General features: G+C 32.2%; 1 protein-coding gene across 1 annotated transcript in view; it reads left to right on the top strand.

Annotated features, from left to right (window-relative positions):
• The window catches only part of lft (Limb expression 1 family member lowfat), a 696,498-nt gene that overhangs the window by 471,118 nt on the left and 202,047 nt on the right, over positions 1-23,333 (top strand). The window contains exon 2 of the mRNA XM_085811015.1: positions 582-745. Coding sequence (XP_085667141.1) covers positions 582-745 — 164 coding nt within the window. The remainder of the gene's footprint in view (positions 1-581; positions 746-23,333) is intronic.

Genomic DNA, 23,333 nt, shown 5'->3' with positions numbered 1-23,333 from the left:
ATTTTTATATAAAGTGTTGTGGCAATAATGTGTGTATGTGAGGAAATGTATAGAGTCCTTATTCATTGTGCATATTGTACTTATTAATTTTAGTATTCCTTATTATATTCTATAATGCCCTTATTCATGTTAGTAATATTCATGAATTCGTGCTGATTCCGTGACACAATTATTTTAATGCATGTTATATGCTAGTGAATGGCTCTAGACCGTCAATGAATTGATGACTGTTGATGGATTGACCGTCAAATTGGATGGTGGATTCTTCATTGTGTAATGTCTTTAAAAATAAGACAGGGAGATAATATTTGGTGGAAACAATTAGAAAAGTGATACGCCCTTTATAGTGAACAAACGCGAAATCCTACTTCGAGACTAATAGCCCCTTTTAAGCTAAAAAGAAAACGGGGGGAGGAGACAAAGAAACATAGCTAATTTAAAAGATGAAATGACCTAATTTATTTATTTATTTTTGATTGTTATTATTATTTTTAAATTACAGACTATGTTATGACTGGTGTCTTTTTTTTTCTTTAAATTATAGTTGTAATGTATTTTAATAATGTGCTTTTTTATTTCAGTGAATGTGGTGGAAGCATTGCAAGAGTTTTGGCAGATGAAGCTGGCGAGGGGGGCCGACTTAAAGAACGGAGCCTTGGTGATATACGAATCTATGCCATCAACAAATCCACCTTATGTATGCTACGTCACATTACCGGGAGGCAGTTGCTTTGGCAGCTTTCAGGTAAGCTTTTGTTATGTCTGATAGCAGTGTCACCTAACGAGACTTGACTCCAAGTATTTCACCAATTCGGTCAATTATTATTTGCTTAAAGGCAAGATTATAGGTTGGCTTCTGTTTGGAATAATGAGATGAGTAGTACCAAATAAATATTGTGTTTATTTTTTACCCTTAATCTTCCTTCACCATCTGAATTTGTATTATTTACTATTATTTCCTTTATGGTAGTAGAGCGTGCTAAGTTACTTACGAATTAGGATGGTACTTTTTGAAAGTTCATTTTCGGAGTTACAATATATATATATATATATATATCAAATGTTGTATGATCTTAAATTCATTTAGTGCGAAAACAAGTTACTTGCGTAATTGCTGCAAAGTAAGTTAATAATAATTTATTTACTAAATAATATTGATTAATTGATGATATTATCTCCTAAGTTTAATTAAAGTAGAATGATCTTAAAAGAGTGAATCCATACTAGTAAGTTAGATTTTGAAAGATATTTTGAAGTAACTTGAAAGTAAAATGTTAATAATGTTTTAACGGGGAATGGAATTAAATCATTATGAAGAACAAAATTTCAATTGTAAAAGGAATAAATTAAAGGCAAGAATTAAATTAAATGCATGTAATCATTGTCATTGATCGGAAATTAGTTGACTTTTCAAGGAGAACAAACCAACTCCCGTTCAATGAACAATAATTAATAAATAAATACGAAGGTGTTTCGTCTTTACTCGAGCTATAAGGCTAAGCCAAACCGGCAATTCAAGTCAGGCCAAATATTTCCGTAAATAGAAGGGATTATGAGCCAATGCTGATATTCAAAGAACTTATTCCTATGAAGCATTTTATCTAATTCAATTTTGAGTGAAAAGCAATTTCTGCAGTGAATTTCGAAAAAACTCGAGTAACCGTCCCCCGACACCCTCGTGTTTATGCATTTGAGTTCAATATTATTTGTAAAAATTAAACATTGGAAATTGTCATTATTGAAATAGAATTCAAAGTATAAAGTTGAAATAAACATTAGAAGATTACAAAATATAAGATAAATAATGCAAACTTTGTAAAAACAAATAAAAAATAATATAAAAATAAAAAATATAATTAGAAAAGTGAATGTACATGAAGATATAAAGGCCAGAAAAAGTATTAATTAACTTACGTTCTTTATAGTGGGGAGTCGGCAAAGTGTTCTCTTCGCGTCTGACTCAGAAGTGTAGTGTGTCTTAGAGCCAGCGGGGGAATAATATCGTTGGTAAGACTTGGGTGACGTAATTTATGGTAGTGGGTGGGACTTGGAATTCTTGAGGGATGTATTCTGTGGAATTCTTATTTGAGTGAAACCCTCTGTTAAAAATTTTTTTGAAAATACTAGTGAATGGAAATTAATTAATTTCTGGCTAATTGTCGTGTCGAAACGATTAGGAATTTAAGAAAGGAAAAAATTAATTTTCACTGTCAAAGAGCTATTTGACAGACTAAAGATTATGAAATAGGCCCATTTTTTTAGTAACAGAATAAGTCTGAAGACAATTAGCTTCTTACAATATATACAACTGAGTAATTACACTATATACAAATCCTTCAACTGATAGTCATCCAACTTATACCGCCTTCTCAGGTTTAGGAACAAATTATCATATCCCTATCAGTTAATTGATTTAGAGTGAGTATTTAACGCCTGCTTTTTTAAGGCAATGGTTAATAAATTGAATGGGTATTAGATTATTTTTTAGAATTTTAATAAGGAGCAAAATTTCGCGTTGTAAATCTATTGTATCTGTGCAGATAATTTTAATTCGTTGTATTTGATTTATTATTGTATTGTTAATTACTTTTTTGAATATGTTGGAATTCCAATTTATTAATTTGTTAGTATTGAAATTGAAGTTTCTTGTTTTGTCAAAAAGTAAAATTTTTTTGTAGTTAATGATTTGAAGATCTAGATAGTCTATGCTATTTTGTGAATTATTAGTTTTATTAAGTGTAAGACAATTCGGATAAATCTCGGAGTGTTCAATTTTGCCAAAATTATTAATTGTAATAAGGTCATCAATATATCTGTAGGTGTGTTTGTAGTAATTTAACTCTTGTGGTTGTAGATTTTTTTGGAAGTTAAATTCTTTGATTTCGTACTCAAAGTAAAAAAAAAAAAAAAAGTAAATACACACACACGCACATATGTATATATATATAATAATTTATTTCCTAAACAATATTGATTAATTGATTATATTATCTCCTAAATATACACTTTAATGAAATTTTAAAATTTATTTTTAGACTATAAAATAAATTCATTGTTCTCTGTAGATTATTAGACGATACACAAAAAAGGAACTTAATAAATATATAAGTCTTTGTGTTTTATTTCCTTCATATCAATCATTTTGTAGGAATTATAGTCTTATTAAGCAAATTTTGAGCCATCATGTAAGAAATACTAATATTACTAGAAATTTACGTAAAACACAGTGCCAGTAATTTTATTTGATGAAATTATATTAATACGCAGTAAATTCTTCTTCTTCTTCATTGGCTCGACAGCCCACGCTGGTCCTTGGCTTTCTCCAGAAGTCTTTTCCAGACTTCTTCTTTTAGCAACTGTTTTCCAGTTTTTGACCTTTCGACTGTAGTGGAGAGATTCTTTAACGGTGTCTGTCAAATGAAAAAGATTGATCAGTTGTGTCGACAATATTTTGCTCAAAACTTTAAAGATAATGAAATTGGGCATATTTACATTGTTTGTGACAAATTGTGGCTTATAAAAGTGTAACATCGGTCAATAAAAACTAAAACTTTTTGTCTTTAGAACAGCGGTGCGACAAGTTGCGGGCGTCGACAAGGATATATCATCTATTATTATGATATAAAAAGAAATAAGAAAGCGTTCAGTTTTATGAAACGGCTCTTCAACCATAACAACCGTAACATAACACCAACCAAGTATCCAAAATTCTTTAGGTAATTCAAATATAGACCTTACTTTTACGAAAAACATCAGTGCTGAACTTTTGAATTACGTCTGTGATTTTTCATATCATCGACCAGTTTTACATTAAATTTTAACTACTCCACTTTGTATTCAGGAATAATATTAAGAAGTAAATAATGAATACGTTACTATTAGTGTGTTGTAAGGGTAACGTCAACTAACGAAATGCATAGAGGGCGCTAACTCTCAATCTAAGGGGCGCCAAAAGTTTAGTTTCTAGGAGAGAGACCCAGAGAGAGATCAGAGAAAAGGGAAAGCTCATGGAAGCCGTTAGTGAAAACGAAATTAACCTTCATTAATTAATATATATCAGTTATTAGTAGTCTAGCTTTAGTGATCTAGTGTGTAGTTTTGGTTTGGTTTGTTTTATTGAAGTATGGCAAAGCACACTAGGGCTATCTGACTAAGGGGAGAGATGCCTTCGCGGAGGACTTTCTAAGGTAAACTGGCTCGTATACACGTTACACATGAGAATTCGGAATAAAAGCTTAACTGCGTCGCAACCCTTTTCTTCTGTCTTCCCTTCTGCTTCCAGACGATTGTGTCGCCTTGCCGCAGTGTTTACTTTTCTAATTTTTGTCCTTCAGCAAGATGTAATCTGTACAAAATTGGCGGATGCATAGCGCATGCACAGTGATAATTATCCAGAAATAAAATTATTTGTGGAATTTAGGCCATGTCTGCAAGTTTTTTTGGTTTATGCATCCATAACTACGCAGCAAAGTCTTCAAGTTATGATGCAGTCACTCCGACGCCAATCCTTTGCAGCTCTCACCAAGTCATCTTATTTTAGTAATAACGCAGTTTTATTACATCTAATGGAGCAGTTTTATTACATATATATGTAAGATAAAAATATGTCAATCAAAATTATAATTTAAACTAACGGTAAAACATTAATTCTCCCTCTCTATACTAAAAATCGCAATAACTTCTCTGGATTGTGTCATTTCTAGATTATTCTATGGCCTGCGCAGCTCTAATAACGTAATAATTGGGAACTGAAACTACCACTTGTAAACGAAAACTTAACTTCGCGTTCTTCCATCTTGCATAACTACCTCGCTTCAGCTTCTGCCTGTGCTGTGCTTGGACGCAATTTCGCTACGCTGCTTCCTATTGCAATAATATCAATAATGTAATGGTACGAACAGGCACGATTAGGGTGCCAAGTGATCTGTGGCCACATAATGTCAATAGGAAATAAAAATGGAATTAAAATCGCCTCGACTGCCAAATTTTATTTACGAAGTCAACACATTAGCTTACGACGCAATCGGAATGCTTCCTCTTCAATATAGCATAACTACGCATCAACAGTGCTCCGTCTTTTTCTATGCTTTTATTATGTCAATCCTGACAGGATAGTTTCCTGCAGCCTGAGACCTCAATGGAAAGTTTATTCATCTCTTCCAATCATCGCTTTGTGACAAATCCAAAGGCAATGTGAAAGAAGTGAATCGTCAAATTTATTTTTTCAGTGTTTAAAAAATAACCTAATCATCCTTCTGTTGTGGTGTTTTGCAAGTGTTTCAAAAAATAATCACGTGATAAATCCATAAGTTTGAATGTCTAGTGAAAAGGAATATTGAATTTGCTTCGGCCATCTCTACAGTATTCAGGGGGAAAAAAGTGCTCTAAATCATCAGTGAATTACCGTTTTAGGAGATTCAGCATTACTGTGTGTTAAGTTCACTAATCCGAGTTTGAGCTCTGCAAGTATGTGCGACAGAAAATTATTTGCGTTTCCGCTTTTTCAACAGCTCAAAAATTGTCACATTCGTGTGAATCTATCTAACTCGGGAACAAAATTATTTACTATGCTACGAATTCTGTACTTTTCATTTCAAGTTTGCTTAAAATTTCTGCAAATTGACTGTGCTGTTTTGCGAAAATGTGAAATTCTTGTTCATTAATTTTTCTAATTTTTTATAAGTATGTGTGAGCAAATTAAGTAACGAATTTTAAGCTATTTAAATTATTCATAGGGAAGCATATTATGGTATCGATGTGTTGAATTCATGTTGAAAATTTTGAATTGTTGATAAAAATTTTTAAGTGACTGAAATAATTATGAAAAAATTAGTAGAAAATATGATAAACAAATAGTGTTTTTGAGTTGTATTATAGAAATCATAAATAGTATGGAATTATGTTAACTGATTAAAAAAAAAGGAATTATCGTAATATGTTTAGATAAACTTTAAAGGCTCCCACTTTTATTTTTTTTCGAATATAATAATTTATATTTTTTAATGTAGTGGAGTGTGGTTATTATTTTTTTTTTTTCAATAAATGGGGTATTGTAAAGCAGTTCGCAAAGGCCAGTTACCTTATAAAAGGAACGGAGGCCTTTCCAAGTAACTGCCCAAATAGCTGGAAGTGTGTAGCTAGGAGAAAGCTGTGGGGTCTTCCAGTTTGTACAAAATAAGTCAATTAAAAATTTAGATAATAATAGTATATTATTTCAAATAAAAATTTAATTACATTATAAAATTTTTAAATTTTTGCGATTTTGTAATATTAATGGATGTGTTTGAAATTTTTGTATATGAAAAAGTTTTAAAAGCCTCACCTAAATGGATATGATTATGAAATTTATTTCCTTATTTTATATTCACAAAATTATGTGGTCCATATTATTATTGTAGGGAAGTGTAGGATTTAATATATCTTTAATTTTATATATTTTTTCCATTTCAATTAACTAGTTTGAAGATTTTTTATAGTTATAAAATTTGATAATTATACAATACTAGAGGCCAGTTACTTTATTAAGGAACGGAGAAAATCAATAAAATCTTAAATACAATTTCTATGTGCAATTGTATTTAAGCATCCCACAGCCATCAGCAAGTTATCACGTTGATTTGCATTGTAGAGGATTTGCCCATTTTTATCAAAGTTTATTTCGTTATTGCACTGAATTTGTTACTTACTATGTATTAAGTTCTAAATTATATTTTGCATTGCTTCACAATTAAGAAAATGTGGATCATAAATAATTAATTAAAATTTCATGTATCTGTAAAAAAAAAATTTGGTTTTATATTGGCAAGATCAATTTTTATGAAAGATTTTCAGGTTAAGGACTGCGAAATATTGATTATGATTAATGCTTAAGCAAAGATTTTACAGAGCTGTGGACTTTGAGAAAAATTAGGACATTCTTAACGATGAACTTGAAAACTTTTAATTTTCAACAGAATTTTCAATTTGAATTTATTGTTAAAATGATATCTGTAAGGATTTATACTTTAAAAAATTATTTATGTCAAAATTTTGTGATTTTTTCTCACTTTTGTATTTACCTAGTTTTGCTAATTCTATAATGCTTTCTTTTAAAAAGGCTTTTCTGTCGCCACGCCTTTTTCTCTTTGAAGGGGGAGGGGATATGTAAGGTTAAAAATGTCTGAATCAAAATTATAATTTAAACTAACGGTAAAACATTAATTCTCCCTCTCTAGTCTAAAATTCGCAATAACATTTCTGGATTGCGTCATTTCTAGATCAATCTACGGCCTGCGCAGCTCATAGACCTTATAAGAAATAGACTAACTCAAACGGGTTTTCTCCTTCGCCTGAGGCGTCGCCGGCTGCCACCTTGATCACATCCGGAGGAGTAGGGACGACTTGCAGAAATTTTAACATTGGTTGCCTATTGCAGCGTGTATAATTCTCAAGAAAAAGCTGATTGTAGCGCCTCATTTCACAAATTAGAATTTCTACATATTTTTACTTTTGAAATTGAGATTGATTTTTAAAAATTTAGCATATTTATCAAGCATAATTAACGTTCCAAATAATTATAAAGCTATTGCATGCTTTCAGGACTGGATATTTTTTTAGCTTTTCCTATGTTGTAAGGAAATTTGTAACTAATTCTTTTAGAAAATAATATTTTAAATCTGAACTAATAGAAAATTTCAAACAAGCAATTTTTTCTTGGAATTTTTACGCTTTTTATTGGTGTAAATAAAATTTTTTAGTACTTTTTAAATAAGTAAAAAATACTAGAATATTTAAAAACGAATTTTTGAAAGTTTTGTTTAAAATTCTAAATTGTGCTGCTTTTTTAAAATTATAGATGAGTATTATAGCACAATTTCTGTAAAGGAATTTTATTTCAATTGTATTTCATAATACATAGTGATAAACACTTTTGACGCTTTTTCTTCATTACGCTTAAAAAATTTTATGCTCCGAATTTTATGAATTATTAAAATAACTAATCCATTTTAATGTTAATAATTTATTGATCATATAATCAAATAAATATGAACGTTTTGTAATGTTATTATAGTTTGGAAAATCACTGCCTAAAAATGTTCATTAAATTAAAAAAAAAAAATATCAGATCTTGTTTAATTTTACCTTATTTATTTCAAAGCATCGCGTACTATCAATTTTATTTAATTTTACTTTATTTCTACGCAAAATTAAGTTCATAAATTGTGTGCTTAGAGTTTTTACCGTTTTACCAAAGTAAAGATGTTTGTACAAGAATTACGCGTGAAAAAAAAATGCGCGAAATGCAGTAAAAACTGCTTTAATGAGATATATTAAATCCTATTTGGAAAAAACTGTGGCTTTCATAATCTCATCACTATACAACGTATCACATTTAATAATTAAAAAGAGTTATGTGATACAAACGCCATAGGTTTCAGTGTTAAAGTAAACCAGATCGTCCCTACTCTTTCTTGCCAACATGTCGGTGACGCGCGCCCCGCCCACTGGGTTAGTCTATGTCTTATAAGGTCCATGGCGCAGCTCTGATGACGTAATTATTGGGAACTGAAACTACCATTGTAAACCAAAACTTTTCTCTTCGCGTGCTTCCATCTGGTTTAATCCTAGTATCCGGTGCACACGAGATTTGGCGGCTTTTGGCAACTTTATGATGAGCAGTAAAAACGGGACATATAGGATGAATAGTAAACGGGCTATTCAAAGAAATATATATTGTTATACGTAGTATATACTATGTATATAGTGGTAGTATAAAGTGTATACTATATACCTAGACGTTCTTTGGGTCATTTTTGGTGTTGGCGATAATTTTCAAAATCGCGCCAAGGCTGCACCGTATACTAGGATTTTACCTTCCATTTTTCATACCTATGCGCTTCAGCTTCTGTCTGTGCTGTGCTTGGATGCAATATCGCTACGCTGCTTCCTATCGCAATAATATCAATAATGTAAATGCTCTTGAACAGGCACGATTAGGGTGCCAAGTGATCTGTGGCCACATAATGTCAATTGGAAATGAAAATGGAATTAAAATCGCCTCGACTGCCAAGGTTTATTTACTAAGTCAAAACATTAGCTTGCGACGCAATCTGAATACTTCCTCTTCAATATTAGCATAACTATGCATCAACAGTTCTCCGTCTTTTTCCTTTGCTATTATGTCATATTCATATATATTATAAGTGTAAAAGTATATTTCAAACTGGAATATGCTTAATATATTCTAGAAGTATTTCTCGAAAATCTTAAAATGTTCTCCGGGTACACCGAATCACTTCCGAAATAAGTGTTATGGGTTACTAATGATTTGGTTTCGCTTGGTTTATTTGATCATGGCAAAGTACTCAAGGGCTATCTGCCTATGGAGAGGAATGCCTTTGTGGAGCTCTTTCTAAGGGAAACTGTCTCGTATACTTGTTACACGCGGGGAAACCATGAAAAGTCCATGGAGCCTGTCCGTTCGCCGGAATTCGAACCCTAGACGAACTACCAGTATTCAACGACTTTACCGCTCGGCCGCTGGTGGTCATGGGCTACGGGTAATGAATGAATATACTGTGTGAGCCGCCAGTACATGCTATTCCGTGCTATATGGGGCAAAACTATAAAAGTTGATATTAGGTAAATTATGTCATTGCCTTTATTAACAGTATAGAATGTTTCTTTGGAATAATTTTCTTAAATTTTTTATTAAATTTAATTTTGTGATTAAAGTGTCGTTTATTTTCTCGCAAATGTATTTGATAACCGAATAAGATAGGTGTCCCGGTTTGTCAATTATGCATGAATACTTTTGTTGCTAAATTTTTTTTATTTGTTCGGGAAATAAACATTTCTCCAAACCATTCCCTTTGTTTTGGCATTTATAACAATATGCGTTTTAACTGGTTCAACAGTCAGGGCATCGGCGAACAGAAGGGAACAATTAAATTCAGTTACATGAAGATAATTGTATTAAACAAAATAGCTGAAAAACTTTTACTGACATTAAAAAAGGTACGTCAAAGAGAACTGTCCAAAACAATTATTGTTTGCAATATTACGGTGTTCTAAGAGTAAATTTGCAAAATTATTTATTCAATATTCAGGTTGAATTTGTGGTGGTAAATTTACGAGTTCTTCCCTAGCAAAGTTTGAGCGCGCCGACTTGTCTGGATAAGAACGGACACCTGCCTACACTCCTCTTGACCCCTTCAAGCCTCACGTCTCTCATAACCAGATCTTTTTAATTTTTTCCCACGGACTTCCAGCTGAGGAGGTGTCCGCGTCTCAGACGTTTGCGTAATCTCGACCGTTTCCCCTTTTCTCTAGCAAAATTCCCCGACCTTCGACTCTCGAAGCCTTTACGGCCGCTTGCAGAGGTCCAAATGAGTCGCTCAATGTTCGGTAGATTGTTGCTCCAACCGCCTTCGTCGCATTTTATTATAATAATGCATGTGTTTTTATTGTTTGTATTTGGCTTAACAGCAGGTTGCTCGATTGTGATAAGCTATGGAATCTCTGCGTGACCTCTTGTTATTTCTTTAGATGCCTCAACGGAAAGAAATATTTTTGCGAGCATGTAAATTTTCGGATTCTCAGTTTTTATTTAATATGTATTTTTTACCATTCATTTTTACCATTTTGGCTGTTTTATATATAACTCATATCGGTTCATAAACCAAGTCCAGATTTACCGGAGTTAATACGAAGAAAGATGTCCACAATTAAACTCAAAATCACTTCTAATTCGAGGATAGTTTGAAAAACCTGGGAATAGGAATAATCCGTTTTATCATTAATCGATAAATGCTATTAATATTTTGCCTATATTTTAAAGCAGTTTATTCTAGGAAAAAAATTAATTTGTTTACGTATAACATAAATCAATGCCGAAGTTAAAAATTAAATTTACTTTTAATGGATAATTTAACATTATTTATTCATTTCAGATTACACACAATCAAAACCGGAATGTAGTTTCAGGTAGAAAGCCCAAATTTCCGAAAACTGCCATGAGAAAGAAGTATTTTCTAAATTTTAATGCCAAAATGCCAGTGGTACTTTATACTTGGATTTATGTACATTTATTATATTACCTTGATTTCTTGGACATATTTCAAGATGCACGTATACGTTCTTACAGACATCACAAAAATATTTTAGGTCGTAGGCCTCGCCGGTCAGAGAGTTTTAAATTATATATATATGCTGTTGTGGATAAAATTTAGCTCTTAAATATTCTTATATCATTTGCTATCACTACTATTCCACGGAAGTTGTATCTGTTCTTAACATTTTCCATAGACAGTTTTGGCTGATGCTCATAATTTGCGGTGGTAATTTTTTCGTCGTTCTGAAATACTCAAACTAAACATCTTCTTTTAGACAAGGCCTGGTTAATGTGCCATCCGCGCTTGATCGTGAATTGGTAATATTAAAAATCTGAGCTAGTTTTCCTTTTCTGGCACCTAAAAAAGATGTTACTGTTTTCATCTTCGGTATTATAACTGTACATTGCTGAAAGAAAAGTGTGGGGCAGTTCTGTATCTCCTGTTCTACTGGGCCGATTGACGAAATTACATTTCGTTTTGAATGTCTCGAAAGCGCGACGTAGGATATATATTAGATTTATATATTGCATTGTTCTAATATAGGTACTTTGACAAAAAATCGGACTTCTTCTGAAATGACCTACCAATTTTCTCCATACCTCGAGTCTACGACTCAAATTATGCCAAACTGCCAAGTTTTGTAAACATCGTGGAGTAGTTTTTAAAAAATTAGCTTTCAAAATTTTAGCACCTCAATGTTAATTGAATTTGATATATATTTATTAATGTCTCTTTTTTATTAAACTTATTTCAATCTTCCTTTCACATTTCGAAATTTAGGTTCATTCGAAATAAAATTCACTCCTTTTTTATTATTTATTTTAAACATTTTTACCATCATCTTAAAGTAGATGTATTTCTAAGTATTCCTGCAAAAAATTAGTGTTTTTATTCAAAATTTGCTAAGATATACGTGAATTTACATATTGGCGCGTTCTGAATTTTGGCATATTTGTTATCAGCGATAATGACTCCAAATGTGATTTAAGCACTTTGTTAAAATAATTTGAAAGTATGAAAGATGACCTTTGTTCCTCTCGTGAACAATGAAAAAAAGGAAAGGAAAATAAGTTGCTTTAAGTTAAGAAGTTCACCAAGTGAATTATATATAGCGCTAATTGAAAAAATACGCCAAGATAAATTTCTGATTTTCTCCGTATTCATACCAAATTTTACAAAATTTAATATTTAGGCAATTCGAGTCGTAGAATCGAAATATGGAAAACAATTGGCATGCCATTTCAGAAAAGGTCCGATTTTGTGTCAAAATACCTATATTAGAACAATGCTATATATACATCTAATATATCTGAAGTCACCCTTTTGAGACATGAAAAACGCAATTTGAATTTCGTCAATCAGCCCAGTAGAACGGGAGATATAGAATTTTTATTTATTTGTTTGTTTTGTTGTCCTCAGTGTACGTTTCTGACTATACGTAAGTTTAATTGCTTCGAAAATCATTTCAACTTGAATTTCTTAGTAATATTTTTCAGCGAGTGTTGTCTCTTACCTTAAGTATCACAAATAAAATAAGTTTCAAGCCTCCTATGGCAGATCGAATGCAAAATTTCCTGTTCTGCTTCCTGTGTATACTACTACCGTCTGCATCCAAAATAAATTTCGTTTTTTTTAAGGAAGCATTTAATGACATAAGCATTGAAAGCTTCATTGTATTATAGTTTTTAATTACATTCAAATAGCTAACATGCGTTTTTATATTAAGTACTTACGTATTATCTAGTCGACAGTGAAACTGTTGCCAAGTGGCAGTTAACATTTAGCACCATTTTTAGATAAGCGTGACGTAACTCATGACATCTGAGTTTTCGCTCGATATAACCTCGATTCATTCTATAAGCCAGTGGTTTTAAATTCAGCCATTTCATACTGCCCGCGATTACATTTAAATTATGTATAGTTTTAGAGATGCAAAGATATGGACTGTGCGGCTACAGTTGAAAGTAAAAAATCTGATGTGTACACCACATGAGTTCCTTGTACGGAATATTAAATTATACGCATTTTTTCTTGAATTTCATTTAAATTGATTGGATTGAATAAAATCTACTTCGTCGACAGCGCCTAAACCACAATAGAATAAATGCACGCTTTAAAATTCACTATATTTGTTTACTATAACGACACTCTGAATGCACAAAATTGATATCATTTGAAGAATTATCTTATCGTTGCCACATGTTCTATTCAAATACTATACTATAATAAAGCTAGAACGATGTATGAAAGAAATTAAGAAAACAAAACAGAAAAGAAACAGTTTTTCACAGACGATTTAGTATTTCTCATTCAATTAATTCAGTTCTCACTTCGCGACAAGGCAAAAATACATAAAAACTCAAAATATCTGTATTAAAAATTACTAAGTAAATCTTAAATACTTATTTCCTCGAAAAAATTCCAGAAAGGATTAAGCATGATTTAATTCGCAATAATAAATGAAGGCGTTATTTTTGTTGTTGCGAAGCTTAGTCTCTCTAGATTGGCTACAAATCTACAATTCTGCTGTTCAAATGTAAACAAATATGTCCACCATGTTATTTAAAACTTAACCGCACTTAAACAGCTTTTAAATTGTTGATAATTGTACAAATATTGCTTCCAGAATTACGAAAGGCATAAAAACCTTAATCGGAAGATAAGAACAACATAATGCAATCATTTTTAAAGCAAAAAAATGTACAATTTACAAACATATAAGAGTAAAGGAACTGAGATCACTGTGTCGAGTAACAGAGTGGATATATATATAAATATAGTATTTATATACGCTTGGTGCTGCCGATTGCAACCAAGATACGAGGTGCACATCTACATGTTATAGCAGTCCTATATACAAAATTTCAACGTTCTGATGCTACTCGTTTTCGAGTTATGGGAGATACGTACGTACATACGTTCGTACAGACGCCACGAAAAATTCTCTTCAGAATTAATTTTAAAGAGTTTTATAATTTTTTTGGAGGAAACGAGTTATTTATTCTGTCCTTACGTACAGATATCACGCAAAAACATCGTTAAATTGCGACCGATCGATAGCGGTCAAAATGGATATTTTCGTTGAAATATGCTGCCTGAAACTTTTCGCGATTACAATACTTCCTTTTTACTTCGTACAAGGAAGTAAAAAGGTAGAACGCATAGGTTGTGGCTTTGTCTTTGCCACGCCACACGAATTAGGTAACGTGGGAGAATTTCTCACGCTGATAAATAGTAAATTTAGTTTGCTAGCCGATAGTTGGTAGCGCATTTGAATTTTTTCCCTTTGCGTTATTATTAATATTGTTGTTCATGCATGTTTTGATAAATATTCAGTAAGTGAAATTTAAAATTTGTTTTCTATTATTCATTTATTTATTGTTTAAAATGTTTTTGTTCAAAATGTTTAATTTTTTATAGTTTGTTTAATAAATTTTCTTCTAGTTTGTCTGCTGCTTTCAGATCAAGAATTTGACCCGCATTTGAGTTTGAGACCACTTCCCTAAGCCATGTATAATATAAGTTAACTGTTACTACTTTTTTTTTAACATTTAAAAAATAAGCTTGAAATTTGGGTTATGTCGTGTACAGAACAACAATCAGTGGATATTCTCAAAGTAATGGAATCCTATTTAAAAAAAAAAAAAAAAAAAGACGTATAAATGGACGCGATGTAGTCAGCTGAATATGGCTGACAAAAAAGTAATAGAATGGAAAAATTATCTGCGGGAAGTTCGCGCTTGTAAGAATTCTAAATAGAAATTTTGGTAAAATCAAAGGGTCTACCCAAATAGTAGAAACGGACGAAAGCCTTTTTACGAAGTACAAAAACAAAACGGATTGAATACTGATTGTTTATTAAATAAACAGACGTCAGTTCCTTCAAAATTCCGCAGGAACATTTGGCGCAAGTTTGACGGTATTTTCACTGACTTTCATGGTCGACGGGGTTAATATGTAAGTGCTTGATAGTATTCTGTTTATGCTTTTTAAACTTAAAAAAATGTAGAAATTTTGTTAGAGCGGAACACCTTTAGCCCACCTTCAAAGTTTGGCGAATTTGGTTTGGCGCCAAAGCACATGAAATACGTTGTTTTGAAAAATCGTTGCCATCCAGATTTTCGACGAAACTCCGTGTTTCAAAAAATGGTTCACCAGAAATCGTGGATAATAGAAATAAGTTTACGACTCTTATACACGATTTTTTAAGAAATAAATATTAAGAAATGATTAATAAAAATGATTAAGGTTAAAAGGATGTAATTTTAAAAACAATATCAGAAACCTTTAGCTATTTCACCTTTAATAAATAATTTGGTGTGACGTCACAATGTATTCTCCATGCTACGCGTAATTTCTATTTTCTCTTTTAAAAAAATAATGAATTGTTTATTATTAACATCAAATTCTTTAAATTTACATTTCTGAGCTTAGGCGTAACTGATAATAAGTATAATAAATTGTTTATATTTAAAATTATCATGATACAGTAAGCGAAATCTACCAGTTATTACAACGATAAAGAACGTCGCAGTCTTTCATACAGCTTCAGTATTTTCAAAGATTTTTAAGCTTTAGCATTTATACAAATAAAAAAAGTCTTTTTTAATTAATACTCTGGAACATATCAATTTTATCATATTTACAAATTAACGTTTTGCTACGTAACAACATAATCCCTTATATACCAGTAAGTAGACAATTTTCATTATTTTCTAAAAATTTTAAACTTCACATTAATGAAAAACAAGTTCTTAAATTCCTAAATCACATTATATTCTCTGTAGGCAGGCATACTAGAATTCTTGGCTTTTCCCATGTACACATCGATCTATTTTCACTTAAAAAACATCCTAGAATTGCGCAAACTAGGCACCGCGCACAACCTCGGCATTGCGCACTACATTGGCTCTGCTCATGTACACATCGATCTATTTCCACTTGAAAAAACATCCTAGAATTGCACAAACTAGGCACCGTGCACAACCTCGGAATTGCGCACTACATTGGTTTTGCCCATGTACACATCGATCTATTTTCACTTAAAAAAACATCCTAGAATTGCACAAACTAGGCACCGCGCACTGCATTGGCTTTGCCCATGTGAATAGCAATCTCTTTTCACTTAAAAATCAGACATTGAATAAACTCTGCATTGCTACCATTCGATGACTTTTTCTGACTAACTAACCAGCATGGTATCTTACATTTTCCACAGAAAACGTTATCCTTCAATAATCGACAATCCATCAAAAATCCTCTAAAACGTTCATACTCTATTGTTAATTCATACATAAAATATCTGTTTCCAAAATTTTACGCTTGTTTGGAAACTCCCACCTTAAATTTTCCTTTATAATCTCCTGATACTTAATTACAACATCACTAATAGCAGTTTTAGAGCAAGCAATAACTAAACGCAAAAATATCACCTCAAGTAGCCAAAAAAAATATATACAAAATAGTATTCACGGTATCTGAGCGTTAAACAATCGCCAATAACAGTGTTACGAATTGTGTATTTAGATATTAATTTTAGTAGAATTCTAATTTAAAATGTTGTATTTCCTCCTGCAACGCAGCGTGAGACAAATTTTAAGAGAAATCTATACCGGAAAAGTAGGAATAAAGGGCACGTGCCTTAAACTTTCAGTAAACGGATATGTCGGTAATTTGTATAGAAATTGAATAAATGTAACTGACTACTAAATTAGCTGTAACCGTAATTCCACCCTCTTGTTTACACAAGGAGGTTAGAATAGAAGGAGGGAGGGTTCGCAGTTTCCTCCACTATCAGGGAATGAAACTTCACCGAACAAGCGGCGTCCGTATTTGTAACTTCAAAATATTGCATTACGGCAGTGAAACGTACGTGTTTTTAAGCTGTTCCGTGCATGTATTTTCCACTAAAAATATGTAAAATTTATAATGAAATGCTTCGCTATTGTTAGTTTTTTGTTTTAAAGTTATAAAGATGATATCCGTAATTTACTACGTACAGAACATCATTAAGAAATACTTCGAAATCTAAATGCATGTGCATAACATTAAAGCCTTTAAAAATAATGTTTCTGCATATTTCAAGAATTTGTTTAGGTTTTATTAGCAACCTGTTGGGTGTACTTTCCAATTTTTCCTTTAAGAAGTGATATTTCTGATTTATTCACAATATTGTAATTTATTAAAGAATCATTTAAAATAATTTTAACCTGAAATTAATAGCAGATAATTTTCTAAAAAAATAGTCACAAGTTGCATTTTTTTTAAATGAAAGTTTAAATAGATTCTTTTCACAACCAACAACCTTATAACAACAAGAAAATAAATATTAATAAAATAAAACAGATTTATGTGAATTCAGTGATTTCAGTTTATGCGCGTTTCATATTTATGAATCTCAAAGAAATTGCCTTAAATTAAGCTGAATTACAGAAATATACCTATACCTATATTTTTGGATACATCTTTCCCACATGTTCAGTTGTGTAAATATTTTACTTACTTTTATCGCTATACTTCCCACAAATTTGTAAATTTATGCAAAAAAAATTTTTTTAACAACAGAAAAGTTAGTTTATCTTAATCAAATGCACAAATTATATTCCTAACAGTTCACAAAACTTAAAAATTAATAATAATTAATACATAAAGAAAAGCATTACTTTGTTTAACACCTTTACAATTCATAAAATAGTAACAATTGGTGTCTTACTTTTCATGAAAATTATCAAACGAATTACCTAAAACGTTCAAATTATACAGTTTAAATTCTAGCATACATCATTGTATGTTAAGGAACAAAGATGCCAGCTATAAACAGAAACATTAAAATGTATTTAACATATTTTGATTATTATTAAGTCCTTTTTTTCACATCTGGAAAGAAAACAACATGACATTGTAATATTTTTTACCTAACTTATTACATAAAAAAAAAGAAAATCAATACTTACGCGGGAAAAGTAATCTCAGGAATCTTTTTCGAAAATCTGTTTGTGCATTCATATACAACACAAGCTGACATGCTTCAAAAAGAAAAGAAGAAAAAATATTGTAATTACGGACTTCCTTGCACAAGTCACAGCGATAACAGTAACATGGCCGCCAAGCTTCACCTTTTGAGTTGAACCTTCCCTCCTTCTATTCTAACCTCCTTGTGTTTACATTTCGTTTGGTGAATAGTATGGGTTACCAGATCATATCATTTATCGCAGCTCTTGGCGATATATATATATATATATATATATATATATATATATAATAATTTATTTCCTAAACAGTATTGATTAATTGATTATATTATCTCCTAAGTTTAATTAAAGTAGAACCATTTTAAAAGTGTGCACCCACACTGGTAAGCCACATTTTGAAAGATGTTTTGAAGTAATTTGAAAGCAAAATGTTAACAATGTTTCAACGGGGACTGGAGCCAAATCATCACGAAGAACAATACCACAATTGTAAAAGTAAAAATTAAAACATGTAATCATTGTCATTGATCGGAAATTAGTTGACTTTTCAAGGGGAACAAACCAACCCCCGTTCAACGATCAATAATTGATAAAAATACGTAAATATGAAAGTGTTTCGTCTTTACTCGAGTTATAAGTCAAAGCCAAACCGGCAATTCCAGTCAGGCCAAATATTTTCGCGAATAGTTGTCACTCAAAGAACCCACTCTCATGAAGCACTTTAGTCAACCCAATCCGGAGTAAAAATCAACCACTGTAGAGAAATCCTGTAAAACTCGAGTAACCGTCCCCGACACTATCATCTTTATGTATTTGAGTACTACATTATCCATAGAAATCAAACACCGGAAACCGTCACTATGAAATCGAAATCAAAGCAAAGTTGAAACAAACATAGAAGACTATAAAAAAGACAAATAATGCAAACCCTGCAAAAACAAATCAAAGAGAACACAAAAACAATATAAAAATAATATAAAAATAAAATAGAAAACAATATAAACAAGATCAGTGAATGCACATGAAGACACAAAGGCCAGAAAGGCACTAAGCAACTCACATTCCCTCCAGTGGGGGAGCTGGTAATGTGCTCTCCCCGTGTCCGACCCAGAAGTGCAGGGCGTCCGAAAATTCTCAGCGGCAGCAGGGGCTTTGAATTATATCAGTCGGCAAGACCCGGGTGAAGAAATCCATGGTAGTGGGCGGGACCCGGACCCCCCGAGGGATGTATCCCGTGGAGTTCCCATCTGAGAGAGACCGTCTGTTAAGATTTTTTTTAAAATACCAGTGAATGGAAATCAATTAATTTCTGGCCAATTGTCGTGTCGCAATGACCAAGAATTCAAGAAAGGAAAAAGGCATCCCCGCTGTCCAAGAGCCAGCAGACAGTCCAAAGGCAGGAAATAGGCCCATTTCCCTAGTAACAGCACAGTAACAGCACATGTCTGAAGACAATCAGCTTTTTACAATACATACAATTGAGCAATCACACCATATACAAATCCCCCAACTGACAGTCATCCAACCCACACCGCCCTCTCAGGTCCAGGAACAAATCACCATATCCCCATCAGTTAAATGACCCAGAGTGAGTATCCAACGCCTGCTCTCCCAAAGCAATGGCTGACAAACTGAAAGGGAACCAGATTATCTTTGAGAATCCCGATAAGGATCACAACCTCGCGCTGCAAATCCACTGCATCTGTGCATATAGTTTTAATTCGTTGTATTTGATTAATTATAGTATTGTTAATTACTTTTTTGGATATGTTGGAGTTCCAATTTATTAATTTGTTAGTATTGAAATTGAAGTTTCTTGTTTTGTCAAAAAGTAAAATTTTTTTGTAGTTAATGATTGAAGATCTAGAAAGTCTATGCTATTTTGTGAATTATTAGTTTTATTAAGTTTAAGACAATTCGGATAAATGTCGGAGTTTTCAATTTTACCAAAATTATTAATTGTAATAAGGTCATCAATAAATCTGTAGGTGTGTTTGTAGTAATTTAACTCTTGCGGTTGTAGATTTTTTTGGAAGTTAAATTCTTTGACAAATAAAAAGATATTACAGATCGAGGTGCTGGAATGTAAGCCCATTGGCAATCCTCTGACTTGTTTAAAAAGTTGATTTTGATTTTTTGTTGTTGTTTTGTTTTGTTTAAAATTCCGAGTGGGCTATACTAAAGCTGTGCCGTTAGAACTTTTATAATTGGAGTTATTTGTGAGTTACTATGTTATTCTTTAAATATTTACTTTTATGAATCGGCAGTAGTATGCACGTATAATATATTATTTTTATTTAATAAAGGAAAGCTAAATATTTCTTTGATCTAATTGTAATAGAAATATGCCAGTATAAAATTTTAAATTAGGGGGAAAAACTTATAGTGGCGCAGATTTTCAATAAAACTACCGATTCCTGGTTACGAGTTACTTTCAGAAATCTACGACAAATTATAAAATTTTTAATTAGTTTAAAACAGTCTTATATTGACACAGATTTTGAATAAAATACTATCGATTCCTAGTTACAAATTTCTTTCAAAATTTACAATTTACTCCAATCTAAAGTTGCTTTTTTCGGCAGATTTTAAATATTTGTTTGATATTTTCTTATATTTTAAATTTTTAAGTTATTACTTAGGGTGTGACAGTAACCTGAAATTTTCTGACGGGAAGGTACATATTTATTGCTGTTTTCTACATACAGCTTGGCTTTCTATCATTTTTTAAAATCTTTATACATATTGTATGTTTGTGTGCTCAGACGCGCTGGGTTTCTAAGATTCCACGGGCTCCGGTGGACTCCGGCGCAATTTAAGCACTGTGCATGCTCATCACGGATTCTATAGAAATGAAGCAACTGATTTCTTGGCTAAAGATGACTTACATTTATCCATTGATATTAGCATTCCAAAGAGATATTGGAAGTTCTTTCATTATAAAAAGCTTTTAGTTAAGTGAAATGAGGAATATATTTTATCTTGTAATACTGAGGGCACAAAAAAGTTCTTTACTTCTGTTTACCATAGACTGTATTCAGAGTCTTTCCTCTCTATTAATTTTACTTTCAGTTTTTATTTGGTTACAGTAAATTTGAAAGGTACCTGTTTCGTTTCAATCTAAGATCAAGTAATTTATGCGAATGTTAAAAAAAAACTACCTCAAGATGTTTTGAATTATTGTCTGTGTTTCTAATTTGCAATTTCTTATTTTTACCTTCAACATTTAACAATATTTGATAAAAAAATCTTTCCGCTTACCTTTTCTTGGTGAAATCCACAGGACACTAGGATTTTTGCCATTTTATGACACGGAAAATTTTATTTACAGCCATTTATAATTCGTTTTCTTACCAATGAATATTCTACGATCAGAGCTTAAAGTGGGCCGGAGCCCACCGGATATCGTATTGTAATAAATCATAATTCTAGCCGGAACGCACTGGAACCCTGAATAAGAAGGCTGCGACACTTCTTTTATGTAACTGAATAACAATTTCAGTAGAAATTTTATCTTGAAAATTTTATTTTAACAATAAAATTATATTAAAAATCGCTTAATTAATTTCAATTTATCTCTTTACATTTTATTTAATTTTAATTATTTAATTACTTCAATCTTTAATTATTTCAATAAATAATAATTAATTATCTAATAATTATCAATTAAATTATAATTAATTGATTATATAATAATTATTGATTAAATAACAATTTATACACGTTAATTAAATAGCTATTCATTAATTTGATAATAATTAACTATTTAATTTTTAAAATATGAATGAGTTTAATAGTCATTTTATTTATTTATTTACTCTTGTTCCTCTTTACTGACGGTCTTCCATAGAGCTCCGTCACTTCTAATCTTAGAAATTAAGCCCTGCATAAGCGAAATGGATATCAATTTCCCTATTTATAAGTGAACTGTAAGTTCGGTCTTGAATTTGAGCTTAAACTCCTGATCGAAATTATACGAAGCCAAACGTGACCCTTATTCTAAAGAAAGGAAGTCAAGATTATGATACATAAGACTAGTATTTTCTTGGAATAAAAAAACAAGCAAACGAAAAGTGAGTGAGTGAGTGCACCGCTATGATGGCTTCCGACCACGGACATGAACCAAACGGAATTATATACCATGACGGCGGAGAAGACTCCAGAGTAACAAGGTTGAATATTATAAACTAATAACAGTTTTTACATATTGTTAACTGCAAGGCACTAAGCGTTATTCTGGTTATCTGCTTTAAGTTCTGAACTTTTGAAACATTATAATACTCGTATTATCCACGGTTGTTTCTGCTTAGGCAGTGTCCTGAGATTTTCTCTATTTTATCAAGGGCTATTCTGTTTTTGAGTGTGTTAGTCGTCCACATTGCCCAGGCACAGTCCGCTGGTTTCTTCAAGTGCCAGGTTCTTGTATGTACACAATGGAAGTAATAATGGTCCGTGTCGCCTTCCTCTCCGCATTCGCAGAAAGGAGTATCCCTAAGTCTGAATCTGTTCAGGTATACTGGGAATGGTCCATGACCTGTCAAGAACTGTGTTAGGCTAGCACAGTGGGTCTTTATTTCCATGTTAACTTTTGGCAGTAAGCGAAATGTCCTTTGTCCTACCTCTGCCCATCTACTTTGCCAATTTTGTAGCAGACTTGTCAAAGTTGTTCGCTTAATATGAGACCAAGGAAGTTTAGTTGGTCTTTCTAATATATCCGTGCAGTTGGCTGCCTGCTTGGCCAGTAGGTCAGCGGCTTCATTGCCTTGAATCCCTGTGTGAGCGGGAACCCATTTTAAAGTGGGTCTTTGCGAAATAGGCATTGTCAGAAGCTGTTTCTGAATTCTGTATACCAATGGACTCCGGCTGTTTTGACTTGCGATAGCCGCCAGACTTGATGCCGAATCACTGAGTATGGAGAATTTCTCCTGTTGACATGTGTTCGCATATCTAATTGCAGCACTGATAGCTAGAAGCTCTGCTTGGTATACCGAGTTGTTCGAGCCTAATTTCCTTTTCCACTCGAAATTACAACTCCATTTTCTAGTCTACAGAAGGCGCTGCCCGTGCCGTTCTCAGTTTTGGAGCCATCTGTGAAAAGGTTATTACTGTACCTCTGAATTGGTTGGTCGTTTATACTGATACCGTCAGAGAGATTAAAAGCTGCTGGATGAAAGTTATTGCAGTTGTTTTGCTCCTCGTAGTCCGAGTGGTGATAACTATGACCCCAGAGTGTTGAAGTTTGACCCAGCCTGGTAACCCTTACGATAGC

This window comes from Stegodyphus dumicola, chromosome 2, assembly GCF_044657685.1.
Source record: "Stegodyphus dumicola isolate Sdum_Otavi_A_Nest chromosome 2, ASM4465768v1".
Taxonomy (NCBI): domain Eukaryota; kingdom Metazoa; phylum Arthropoda; class Arachnida; order Araneae; family Eresidae; genus Stegodyphus; species Stegodyphus dumicola.
This window is presented reverse-complemented; position numbering and strand designations above follow the sequence as displayed.